The sequence below is a fragment of the Dermacentor andersoni genome, chromosome 1, assembly GCF_023375885.2.
Source record: "Dermacentor andersoni chromosome 1, qqDerAnde1_hic_scaffold, whole genome shotgun sequence".
In the NCBI taxonomy this organism is placed as follows: Eukaryota; Metazoa; Arthropoda; class Arachnida; order Ixodida; family Ixodidae; genus Dermacentor; species Dermacentor andersoni.
Genome location: NC_092814.1, coordinates 64,478,230 through 64,491,980, shown reverse-complemented (window position 1 = coordinate 64,491,980; position 13,751 = coordinate 64,478,230). Strand labels below are relative to the sequence as shown.

Genomic DNA, 13,751 nt, shown 5'->3' with positions numbered 1-13,751 from the left:
ATCACAGATGTATTTATTACCACTTACGGTGTGTTGATTTTGTTGACGAACTAAACATCTACTTAAAAAAAGTCACTGACAAGCAAAAAAGTGATTTTTTAGCGTTTACCTTTATACTGAATTTAAGACGAAAAGCACTGCGAGAATGATAGCCTCAATATAATAATTATAAAAACGATTTGAGCACTGAATACTTCGTGAGCGCGCTATATACCGTGCGTGCGTTTCTTTAATCCGAACAAATTACTTAAAAATTGGTCATTTAGCGCAATTCGGCCTGTCCAGATGGATTACCTGAAGCCGCGCGGACATTAATTGCGCGACTAATCGCCATGTCCAGGCGGCTAATTCGAAAGAACTATCTCTTCTTGTGCATTCATTCACACTACTAGGCCACACGTTGAGCGGTGTTGTGGAATCGTATTTGCTTAGTAGAAATTCGAAGACAAGCTCCACATTCGAGATACACCTCCACAAAATCTAGTAAAAAAGATGCCTTGGCGTTACAGTTAAGATCACCCCCAAATTCTCGGGCACACATTATCGGGAAACTGTTAGCTGGAAAGCCCACGTATTTCGTAGCACACATCTAGAAAGTGGTGCTTGTATTACGACTTCTGCTAAGCAAATATGACTTCACTACTGATCGGCTTCAATTTCTCATTTGTAACATTTGGCCTAAAGTGAATAATTAAAACTAATTACTGAACATTTTAACTACTGACTAGAAAAAAAAGTGCTTGGTTCCTGGTGGACCACGTGCGTGGTTTTGATGTGTTTTTTGCGCAGCAGTTTAGGTTTGATAGGCATGAACCAACTATGCCGCGAAAAAAAAAAAAAAACATTCTGAACCCTGATAGTTGCAGAAAGTGTTTCCAGGGAGTAAGGGGCACCGGCGGAAAAAAAGAAAATCTCACTGTGCATGAGGTGGTTACTGAAGTGCCCTGCGGACAATGAGCTGTGTTATTCTGGTTTCCTACCTCCTCGCGTTAATACATGGCGTCACCCATGACCTCGGAGATGGTGTTACGTACGCTGTGCCGCCCTAGCTCGGAAGCCATGTGTTATCAAATTTCGCGTCGGATAAACATGCCGCAGTGGCTATAAACAGATGTATAAAGTTCTTTTTCGTTGAGCAAAAGGTTGCGGCCTCGATTACCGGCAGTAGCGGCCCTACTTCAGTGGAGGCATAATGCAGAAACACCTGGGTAGCTAGATTCCGGGCATCAGAATCAAGGCGGGAGTCATAATACGCCGATGTCCAGGTAAAATAAAACATCAAAGTACGTTGTCGTGTAGTTCACTGCATAGTAGTCTATGTCATGCGTCAAATAGTTTGAAGTGTGGCGAGAACCCTTAGGTAAGCTTTTACTTGGCTACGTTGTATATACTACCTATAGTAGATGTTCTCTTCTGTTTACCCGTCTCGCATTAGCGCCATCTATGACTGTGCTAATACACCAACCGGCTGTTCACAGTAAGTGGCAAAATCGAATCGCGTGACGTCAGGCACACAGAGCGGCGCCACCTGGGATCGATTAGCTGAGCTTCTGTGCTTGCTGCCATTGATTGCGGCGATTGTTCCGAAGAATACGACCGAACAACTCGCGACTCGTATTGTACTCTCGCCTCATCGTCGTCATGGCTACCGGCGTAGTTTACACGACTTTCTACACACCGCTCAGTCATCGGCTTGCTTAGAGGTGAGGACCGCTCACCCTGTATACTCGTATTATTCCGCCCTGTACAGTCTTGCTGACAAAAACTTTGGCACTTTTAAATATGCTTCTTTCTCTATTCTGACACGATGAAACTTCTGCAAGAATGGAGGGACTTCTCACTTCAATGCTGCAGCGATTGCAGAGTTGAGTTTTTTTTATGGCTTAGGAAGGGAATGGTAGTATAATCGCTCTTGGTACCGTAATTGAGAACGATTCCAGCCAGTAATGTTCACCCTGGGATGAGAAAAGTAGGGAATTTGAAATGTGAGGCATATGGAGGCAGGTCTCCATCTGCTTGGCATGTTCTCTTTCTTCGTCTCAGAATTGTAAGATGCAGAGAGAAAAGGCGTAATGGGGGGGGGGGGGGGGGGGGCAAACGTAGGCAACATTAAATGATTTCCACTAAGCAGGGACCTTATTCACAGATAGAATTCCTTCGCAAGAATTGCTTCATCACTGGCTGGCTGCCTTTGCTGATATTACAAATGCTTGTTAACGCGATTGGCCGACGCCTTTGCTCACGAACCACTTCAGCGTTCGAACCGCTTTGTGCATACGGGCCTGGTGCCTGGTGACTGAGACGGTCGGTATGATATTCTCTTTTGCCGCTTCCAAGAGCTCGCCAGGCGTTAAATATCTCGTTTCAGGACTGTATCACCCACACTAATCCTTAGACATGCTAACATGACATAATAAACAGCTCCGTGTACCGCAGAAACAAAGGTTGCTGGCGTGACTTTGTTCGCGAGCATAGCCGTCCGTTGCGAACAGGACAGCTGTAGGCGACAAACTTCTCTTTATTCTTAAGCCCATCGATATGACCGACAAACGTTTGTGCAGCCGCATGCAAGCTTTTCTGGAGATAGATAAAATAACTTGATAGACTAAGCACCGCACTTACACTAAAGTAGCTCAAGAGACGGGAGCTTGCATTCTAACCTGCGGGTAAAAGTTTCGCGAGCTGAGATCAATATACACAATGTCGTTCGTGCATATAAGAATAGATCATAACGAAACGCGTCGATCAATCACGACCGCGAACGCGATGAGACCGACAACGTCGACCAACAACAGTTCGGAACAGTTTGCGTACAAGACCTCGATTACTCATCGATCAGCGAAAATTAGATAACAAATCTCGCTGGCGAATAAGTAGTGACACGGTAATATGATGCATAGCCGGTCATCACCACGTGCCTTCGCGGCTCTCGCTCGGTCGTGCCTCTGTTCCGAGTAGACGCTGTTAGAACTGGTACCGGTTGTTACGGGGAAGGGGTTTCGGCGACCTTCAGCAGCGTCTGCTTGCAGCTCGAAGCAGGTTGACCATTGGAGAGGGTTCGGCAGGGAAGACGAGGTGATGTACAAAGAATAACAGAAGTTTAATACATCGTTACTGATGAGCGGTGCGCTCTAAGACAAAAAGTACAGAGACGTTCGGCGTGCCTGCTCCTGCACGCAAGGGCAGAGAATATCTATTCGTGTCGTCTCGCGAGCCTTTTTATACCCTACACTATCCGGGCAACCTCATCCTCTCTCGCTCCCTGGTAGAGGGCCTTGTCAACACACTAGTCAACCCACACAGAGGAATGCGCAAAGAAACCACTCTGTGGCGTAGAGGTGGTGAACGAAGGACAGTAGGATTTACACCGGTGCATAATCCCATCGCACGCACCCGACAGACAAGTGTTTTCATGTTGACGAGCGTGACGATTAGGCACGTCGTGTCTCAGGCGCTTGGCATCCGTTCATCGCCGCACACGGTGAACCGTAACAACGCTGTGAGCGCAAACCGCGAAATGGTTTTCAAAATTTACCAGGCAGCGTCCTTCACCGGGCAAGCTTAACCAAAGTAAGGACACTCATAACGGCCTCGATTGCTTTAGGAACGGATAACCCATGGCGCCTTCCGGTGGCGGCACATTATGCTCGTGCAACGAGGGAACTGGTTGCATGTGAGGCAGCTGAACTCCTGGCGCGCTGCTAATTAAGATGGACACCGTTCATTCCGATTCGATTAACTTTCTCGCTCTTGATGTTGTTTTTTCCTTCTTTTTTGTGCTCTAAATATAACCATAACGCGTTCTTTCGCTTGTCGAGAAACAATAGTTTGTTCTTGTCGTTCTGGAGGCAATATGGTGCATTCTGTCAATCTGCAATGGACATGTGGGTCGTAAATGGTATAACCGGCGTTTTGTTGTCTCTTACACGGTTCACAAAAGGCTCCACAGCGCTGGTCGTTATTTCTGCTCAGCACGCACGCCCGTGCAACTCCTTGGAATGTAAACAACACAGAACTTCAAAGGAAGATGGAGGCTTTAAGTGATTAACAGTGGTGGGACAGGCAATGTCGGCGGGGCCAACGTTCCGACAGTTGCCTTGGTCAGGGCAGCAACGCCCTCCTTGAGATGTATAGCTACATTCTGCTACTTAGTTTGTTTAGTCAACTGACGCCATCATTATCTCTAGTGTGAAAGACGTTCGTTTGTACGAGCAGAATTGTATGGCATGGGTGGAATGCACACTTGCCTAGTGCGTGGGAGCAGTGTGCGGCAACGTGCACTTCTGCCGACTATGTTGGAGGTCGCTATAGGTCGAGACAGTTTCCTCTGCAAGTGGTGCCATATTTGCATGCCATCGATAGTCGCCCTGCCCTCTTTGCTGTGGAGACAGCTGCTCTAGTGAGCGCTGTGTGCCACGCGAGGTGGTGACGCACGTCTTCGATTTACGTCTTGGCGACTGCTGAGGTTTACCGGGTGGTATCGTTGATAAAAAGGGGCAGCCACGGAGACGAACCCACGTGGCTAAGCGTGTTTTCTTTTTTTTTTCTTTTTTTGAAAAGTACGTTGTCTCTAACCGGCGGCACACAGTAGACGTCGCAAACATCCTCTTGGGCACACCGCTCCCGCGCTTTATACAAGCGTGCTTGGGGCTGTGCATTCGCCATTTGTTGCTAAGAGACCCCCCCTCCCCCCCCTTTTTTTTTCTCTCTCAAATATTGTTTCACTATACCGTTAGGTTCTTCCTAGGTCATGTCGTATGCGTGATGCTTTGTGCGAAGGAAGGTCAATGGGAGGGAGGTCTGTGCGCGCGCACAATGCTCACGCCCCAATTTCTTTGCCCTGTGCAGACCATCTGGGAGATGGACCGATACCTAAAGGACGAGCCCCGGGGCGCGACGTCCAAGCGCTGCTCGGGCCGCGAGCTGTCTTCGTCGACGGAAGAAACAGCGCGTCTGTGGGAAGAGTGCAGCAGCCCCGCCGACGCCAAGCTACTGCTGGCCGACTCGGGCATCGGCAGCAGCGACTTGGGCGACTCGAGCGAGGCCGAGGGCGACCGGCTCTCGGACGACCTGGACTTTGGCGCTGGCGCTATGGACAACGCGAGCGAGAGCTCGGCCTCGAGCGCACTCTCCTGGGAGAGCGACGGCTCGGCCAAGGCCCAGCCGCCATTCAGTCTGGTACAGCGTGCCGCGCTCACGCCGCCGTCGTCGCCCGAAGCTGCCAGACCCCGTGCGGGCCGCAGCGGACGCCACGTCGCCGAGCCGAGCGGCAACGCAGCCGCCGCACCGCTGCTCGCGGCGGCCGGGGCCGCCGCCAAGCAGGCGCACTTCCACCACGCGGCTCGAGGCGGCCGCCGCTTCGACGTGGACTCGAGCAAGCGCCGCATCCACCGATGCCAGTTCAACGGCTGCAAAAAGGTCTACACCAAGTCGTCACATCTCAAGGCGCACCAGCGGACGCATACAGGTGAGCCTGCACAGACACGCTTGGCGACGGGCGCGCGCTTTGTGATGAGGGTCACGCTGCCTGCGCGGTCGCCTAACTTGAGACTGGGCAGCGTGCGCCACGCCCGCAGTCAGCCCCGCTATCCGAAAACCCACTTCGAAGGGGGCCCCCCGCAGAGAAGCTTGCGCTCCGTAAATGATCGAGCTTGGACGATTGTCGCCGTAACTTTTCACATGCTACTTGGTCGACAATGTGTATATATATATAAGTTCGGAAGAGCAGATGTTAGACTATGTGGTTGCAATTGGTTTAGCATAAAGCTTGGTACTATATAGGCGCTTAATACCGTGCCTTATTCGTAAATTACTATAGCTGCATTTCTGAGCGATAGAAACATTCATGCCTTTGTTCCTTCGGAAAAATATGTTTACGATATAATACGCAGATGACGTCTCAAATCGTCATCGTATTTGCTCACGGTCTGGTGTGCGCAGCAATTTCCGGCTGTTCCTCCCAAGTACACGTCGAAGCGTCGACTCTCATTGTAATGTATATTATATTGGGCGACCGAATCCAGCCTATACGATCCCTCGCTGAGGTCCACGAGCAACGTGAATAATTTGTCCCTGTAGTCCTTTGTTTTTATTTTTTCTTCTTTTCTAAAATAAGGTTTCCGCGTCGTCTGGACTCCACTGAATACCAAGAGCTCTTGCAGAAGGACCATGTGAATGAGTGAACAGAACAAAAAAAAAAAAAATGTGTAGAGGCTGCTTTGAAGGGGGTCCTGAACAAAGAGATTGTGAGTGGAAAAACGAGGAAAAGAAAGATAATAATTGTTCTCAAACGGCTCGAAGGCGCAGAGGGGGCAAGAAAGCGCGAAAAACAGTCGACCGGGCGCCTTTGAAGGAGAGTTCCTCGCGAGGAGTATTTCCGGAGAATTAAAAGAAAGGACGTGACGCGCCACTCGAAAGAAAAGGAAGGGTGCTGGCGAGTGGAAGAGGGGTGCAAATTGTCTTGGAGGATTTTTGGGCACGCGCCGAGCAATTAAGGAGTCTGCACTGGGCAAGCGAACTGCGCGGGGCACGCGGGCGCGCGTGCACGCCGATGCTGGCGGCCAAGAATTTGCCTCTTCGCGGGCTGCCCCGTCTCTGGCCGCTGGGGACGCCAAGATGGTGGCTAATTTTCTGCCGCCTCGGTTCGTGGGCCGCGGCTCCAATTAGAAATCTACGCTGCCAGTCAAATGCAGCCGCGCCGTGCGACGAGGAGGCCATTGTGCCCAGCGGTGCCTTGTTTGGCCGATGGGCCTTTTTAATTAGCCGTCCTTCGCCAGAGTCTGCTCTTTCTTCCGCACTGCTCGTCGCCGCCTTTTCGCGCAAGCCGATAGCATTGTCAACACGAAATCAGGCGCATCCGGCTCGGGTGGCTCCTCCGTGCTCGTCCACTTTCCCACTGGCGAACGTTTGTGCATGCGCCAGGCACGCTTCGGGCGCGTCAGCTCTGCCCAGGAGTGCTCCTTGCGAGTTTGTTATCTCTCCCTTCTCTTTGCCCATATACTTCCGTTCACATGGGCGGGCGCCGAGGCACGGCGGCCCATTCTTCTTTCCAAGGCTAACCGGGACTTCCAGGTTTAATTGCATTAGCAAGAGGACGCATTCTTTGGAGGCTCTTTTGAGCGGTTAACCTAGTCAACGTGCCGCATTCCGTGCGAGCCGCCTTGAGCTTAGTTCTCTGTAGGCGTTGCGGTCCCAAGACACCTTGCCGTCGTGCATTCTCGGAAGTAACGCAGTGTATGCAAAACGAAGCTCATAAGGGCCTTCCAATATATATATATATATATATTAAGTTTGTTGGCGCCTGGTTCTGTACGTTTCCTTATCTTGCCTTCTTATACCATATTTCTTTCTCGTTTGTGCACATTCCACTCAACTTCCGTGTACTGCAGAGCGTTGCTCTCTTTATTTACGGTCGTGGTTGTTCTTACCCATTACGGAGAACTCGTGTTGTTCGGCATTAAAGGAAGCCCATTAAGCTCCCGGAGCAAATTGCGAAGCTCTTCTGGGCAGTGACAGTGAAGAAGGAGCGCTTTGGCGAGGCTCGCTACGTGACGCAGGGGCGAAACGAAATTGAAGCGGAAATGGATGGTTGCTGAGATCGAACTGCCAATGCGATTAAATATAGATGCCAACCCGTCGCTTACCTGCTTATTTTTATTTGCTGTTTTCCTTTAGTGTAGGTGAAAACGATAAGAGCTTTGTAGTACTTCTTTAATATAACTGAGCGGACAATTTGTATGATCGTTTTTCTTTATGTCAAGTAACAAAACAACAGCTACTCTGAATTATATATATATATATCTGCGCGCTGCTCTGAAAGATCTGAGTCCATAACGTATTTACCAATTGTTCTGCTAATGTTTGACGCCCTAAAATATTCTTTTATGTTGCGCTGGGCATCGTACTTTAAAGTAAGCGACCTGTATATCAAGCTCGGTTGCCGATTTGAAGCAACCAAACCATTTCACTTTGAACTCCGCCTTGGGAATCTCAGGACGGAGAGGGGGACAGTCGAAAGGCCACATAAACGGCCTCAATTGCGATCCCTCTCGTCGATGCAGCCGCTTTTTCACTTTTTTAGTACTTACCTTTTTTAAATTGGAGACGACGTGCGATAGGTTCCACCTTAAGCACTTGGAAGAAAGGCATGAATTTGAGTACTGGGCAGTAAGCTCCATTGCCACGCTAACATAACCTGCCACCTGTGATGATTAGCCGTACAGCCACAGGTAGATGCCGCAAAGCGCGTGTATTTGGCTCCGGAAACGAGGAATGCGAGTGCATAACATGCACTTTTTTACGGTTTAGGCTTGATTCTCTAGACGCAGTAAATTTTGTCTGCACAACCGGCCGCCTGTAGCGAGCGCGTTCATGTGCCTGTAAAATGATTTTTTTTTTCTTTTGCGAAACTCGCGCGTTGTGACAGAGCAGTGGACACGTAGAGATGGAAATCAGCCTTGCTGAAAGTCGCAGGTTGCTTTCCAGAGCAGGAATTTTCGGACACGATGCCGCGCATACGCGATTCTTGCAATCTTCATGGCACGTGACCGACAAATACGGCAAAAAGAAAGATGACGTTGAGTTGTTACCTGTTCTGGCTGCCCGGCCGCCAGCGTGAACAGACGTTCGTGTATGAGAGAGCGCACCTATTTGCCCCAAGCGCTTGCCGCGCTGCATCTTTGCAGCCGCGTGTCGTTTCCTTTCGACCCCTGCTGGGCAATCCTGGAAGCGCAAGCGTGCGTCTGTTCACGTGCTGATGTGACGCGCGCGCTTCGACAGATGCTGTGCCCCGCCGTGTGGGGAAGCCTCCCCCGTGTGACGCGCGCGCTGAAGCCCGCGTCTGCCCCGTCTCGTTGCAGGCGAGAAGCCGTACAAGTGTTCGTGGGAAGGCTGCGAGTGGCGCTTTGCCCGCTCGGACGAGCTGACGCGGCACTACCGGAAGCACACGGGCTCCAAGCCGTTCAAGTGCAACCACTGCGACCGGTGCTTCTCGCGCTCGGACCACCTGGCCCTGCACATGAAGCGCCACCAGTGAGAGAGCGGCGCCAACAGCAGCAGCAGCAGCGAGCACGACCCGGGCCCGCCGCGCGGAGCGCGCCTCCTCGTCGGAACACCACCCCCTCCCCTGCCCTCCCCCCATTTGTCGGCCCACTTCCCTCTTTCTCGGTCATCTCTGAGCATCGTGGCACGAGCGTGTCCTCCAAATCACTTTTCCTGCACGGTAATCGAGCCGTTTTGAGGACTCGACGCTGGCGAAAATTTATCTGCGTGCGAAGAGTTGGAGCTGCTTTTGCGATTTACTTCTTAACCACCTCTACCGTGCTGAGAATTCGTGGTGTTAGCCCGACCGATGGTGCACGGAACGTCCGCGTCACAGCACGCTGCCGGTTCAATATGCAAGTGAATTACGACGTTAAGAAAAAACAAAAACAAAAAAAAAAACATCAACAACAAAAAAGAAAAGAAGAAAAAAAAATAATGAGGGCGATCCTTCAGATAAAAAGGCCTCACATGCGTTTGCCCCCCTTGCAGCAGCAGCTGCCAGTTGAAACCCGACGGGGCATTTGTGCACAGTGGTTATAGCGTGTCGCGAATGCTTAATTAACGTCTTTTGCTAGCTGTTCACTTGAAACAGGAATTTTCAATATTCGAGCGCTTCAGTTTTAACTGGAAGAATCCTGTGCACAAAGACCAAAACCAACACGCTGCTGCGGATCCGACTTTTGTGGCATCTCCGCATAGCTGACGAAAAACAAGGGGACAAGAAAAGGTCGGGGTCATTTGCATTTCTCTATTCCTGCAATCCCACTCATCCTTTATTTATTTCTTCATCGAGTACGCTAACACTTACGAAGCGCGCTCTCGATCCGCGGCACGGACGACTTCAGTGCGTGTCGTTCTTCTTGCGGTCACTGGGAGCTACCGTGCGCCCCACGACCCACCGCGTCACACGACGTCCCACCTCGGAGCGCCTGGACAGCTTGCAGAGCCCTTGCCAGTGCGCACGTCTCATCTCCGCTTGAGTGTGCAGGATTTCTTACACCAAAACGAGAGCAACTAAAGAGCGCGGGTTCTCTATTGCTTGATTCCTACCCGAAAAACGCACGGTTTGATAAGGCGATGCGGTCGTATTGCCAAAACGGAACGTAATTTCCTTACCGCGTCTGACGGCTACACCAAAGACTTGCGCCGCGCTCGCTTGTCCTTCGATCTTTCCTCGGGCGGGTGACAGTTGCGCGGCCTCCTCAGCGGGCCTGCCAGGATGCTTGTAGAAAAGGAACGGGGAGCGCGGTCTCTTCGCCACGACGAGAGGCACGGGCCGAGGCGATCGGGGAGGTTGTTTTCGGCAAGTCCTAGAGAGAGTGCGTTGCGTGCGCGGGGAACGTAGGAGCTTCGCGCGGGACACTGTTTGGAGCGCGTCCTCCCCCCTTCCCCCCCCCCCTTTTTTTCCCGAACCCTGCCGCTCCCTTTGAAGGAAGACCTCGTCACGGCGCTCCGTGAGTGCGCGTGGACGAATGTTCGACGACGCCGGACGCCTCGAGGAGTCGGCGGCGCAACCCCACAATTCCCCGGCACCACCGCCGACGACGACGCGGAACGTGTGGACAATGCTGCTTCGCGTTTCTGAAAGACTTTGACTCGAACCGTCTCGCTTGTGGATGTGCGTGTGCGTGTGCATGCATTACATACTGGTGTTTGTTCCCCTCGCTACACTGTCCCCCCCTTTTCCTCCCCTCCTCTCACATAAACATAAACACACACACACACACACACACACACACACACATATGCAAACATGCATTCTATCTTCCTCCATTTCATATGAGTCCTTGTTGTTTGTTACAGTATGGAGTAATCTTGCCTTCTAAAGCGCCGTTACATTTCGCTCCAGTTGCTGTCTGACTGGTTACTACAATTGAATGTCTTTCCCTTCTTTTATTGCTTACGTTATGCTGTCCAGTAAATGACTCTTGTAAGCAAATCATGGTGCATCCACAAAACTTTTTTTTCAGCGGGAAGATGTCATCTTAGACCAAGCTAAATGAAAAAGAACAAAAAAAAGAAAAAAAAAAAAGACATACGAGGCTTTGCGGACGCCGTGTGGAGCTTCCAGTGGTTTTCAGTGAACTTTTTACATTTCGTTTGTTCAAAGGCGCTAACACTGCCTGCCGAAGTGTGATGGCTTGCGGAGCCGTTTGTGCCAGCAGAAGCGCCTCTCGTTCAGCGCGGCGCTGCACACGCAGCGAGCAGCCGGGGAGGACGCAACTCCAGAACGGTCGGCAGCCAAGCCACGCAACTGTGTACATTTATGTGTCTCATTCTCGCGTTCTTTCTATTCTACAAGTGTTCTCGTGCGCATGCGTGTATGATGTTCACAGCTTACTTTGGTTTCTTTCCTTTCTTTTTAACACTTAAGGATTTCTGCAGCTCGGGAAGCGAGCCGCTTCCCACCGCAGATGCGATCGAGCACTGTGTCGCATATCGAGCGGTAGGAGACGCCGTGTATAAGAGAAACTTAGTTTTGATTACTTGTTTGTTGTTTCATTTTTTTTATTTCTCCTTCTCTCTTATGTTTTTGAGTATCACATATATTTTGATATCGCCCCTTTCCGCCTGTCAGTACCGTCCCTTCCCAATTTTATGTGACCTTCATATCCAGTTTCTTAAGTAATACGTCGTCTTGTTGTTGAAATGCAGTTTTTATGTCGCGTACGTTGTGCATGAGACAGAGCTTGTATATGTAGAGACTATTGCTTTCGCGATTGTTAATCTTTTTTTTCTTCTGTATACTTTGATGAATCAGTACTGCCCGTAAGTGCAAATGTCTAAGGAAGAAAGAAATGAAATCAATATTCAGGAAATTTGACCGTTGTATATAGAACTGAAACGCCTGTTCTGGAGAGGACGTCAATTTTCCTGGTTTCTGAAAAGTGCAAAACATTTTGCTAGTACCTCGTGTATTTTCTTTTAAGAATTGCATGTTGCAACCGGGATTAGACAAAACGCCTCAAAGAAGACACTTTTCGAGATGAATTTTGCGTAAAATGCGCAAAATAGGTAATCAGTTTCAATCTAGGGATAAATGAGCCAAAGGAGCCAACGACTTGGCTCTCTTTGAACAAGCACGAAGCATACCACTTCTATGCGTCACTGGGCCAGCTAGCCGAACGGCACGTGGTTTACAGTTCTAAATGACCAAAACCAAATGGCATTATAATCGAAACGTTTTTCGTGCTAGTCTTTCGATTCATTGAAAGGAGAAGAAAAAGAACTGTGCATCATTCATAACCCAAATACGACAAGACTGACATGCAGACTATTAACCGCAGTGCACCGCGCATAATCATACTGCTCTAGTCCCGTCACAAAATATGCTTTTTTGTGTGTGTACAGAGAGAAAGATATATATATGTAAATTCGTCCAGCTGTATTGGAACCAAAAAAGCTACAGAAAAATCGACAAAAAAAAGCCATAAAAAAAAGGCTGTGTTTGCTTCTGCCCAAATCCTACTTAAACCGGTCTTACATCGCTATTTCCTAGAGCTGTCTCAAAGCAGAGTATTCATGGGTCGCAAGTTAGAAGCTCAGAATGGACAGGAAAAGCCTTAGGGAAAGGAAGAACGATTTATGGGAGGTTTTATTCACTACACCCATCCCGTTGCATACTTCAAAAGTGCCATGTTTTGAGAGTCGCGTGTTGGATACAAAGGGTGTGAAGCAATGTTTCCTGCGTGTAATCGTCATGTTGTTTTCTTACGTTTTACAACGCAATTCCAACTATCATTCTGCTTGTTTACCATTTAAGAGTGTTCTCTGTTCCTCTCGAGTACATTGCGCGCACATTGTGTCACTAGCAGCTGCTGTTTGTTTATCGCATGTCATTGATACATTGCCATTGTTTTCTCCGCATCGTCGCTTTCGAGCTGCTTCAACTCACCAGTGATCGTGCGTGCGCGGTTGTGTCTCCGCCAACACTGCTGTGTGGACGGCGCGACGCGCCACAAACCGCGACGAAGGAAGGCGAGGGGAGAAAAATGGAGCAAAGGGCGTTCGTTGTCCAGCGCGTTTGGCCTCTGCACGGCTCTGGAACACTCGGGCGGAAAACATCTGGGATGTGGTAGATTTTTCGCGGACCAAACTCTTTGCCAGCTTAAGGAGAAAAAAAAAGAAGGACGGGCACGGGAAAACAGAACCTTGCAGACAGTCCTAGGACGCTTAGAGCATTTATATAATCCAAACGAGGTGAGACTGGACGCTTAGAAAGCTTTTTATAAAAGAGAAATAAACTCACGACATCGCATGTGTGTGTGTTTGGTGTGTTTTCTCCTTGCCGCTCCAACTCTTGTTGGCGGCTCTCGCGCTGCTGAGACAACATTCCATATAGAAGCAGCGCAAAGAGACCTCGGATGCACCATGTTATCGTTCGGTGCAAGCACTCGGGAGGGCTCGGTCGGCCGCTGCCACATGTGTTATCAAGCGGTATCAAGCGTAAACACGGTGCTGCATCACTGTACTAATGCACCACTTGTATGTGTATCGAGCTGATTTACAGGTAGGTACATTGTTAAAGGGAACACGCATTACCTGAGCATGAGCGAATTTCTCTCTGCGGCAAGTATGGAAAGGTTCAGCCCTGCGGCAAATCACAAACAGAAGATGGCGCTGGCTTATATGCTCCTGCACAGTACATCGACAGCGCTGCCGCAGGTATTAGCAACTGCAGCACCAGCAAGATGCGAGCCAGCTACTCG

General features: G+C 49.8%; 1 protein-coding gene across 2 annotated transcripts in view; it reads left to right on the top strand.

The window, feature by feature from the left end:
• LOC126543763 (Krueppel-like factor 6) overlaps positions 1-13,300 on the top strand; it is a 389,300-nt gene extending 376,000 nt beyond the window's left edge. For both annotated transcript variants that reach the window (XM_050190868.3, XM_072285911.1), the window contains exons 2-3: positions 4,849-5,467; positions 8,859-13,300. In XM_050190868.3, coding sequence (XP_050046825.1) covers positions 4,849-5,467; positions 8,859-9,034 — 795 coding nt within the window. In that variant the 3' untranslated portion in view covers positions 9,035-13,300. The remainder of the gene's footprint in view (positions 1-4,848; positions 5,468-8,858) is intronic.
• Positions 13,301-13,751: the final 451 nt, after the last annotated feature.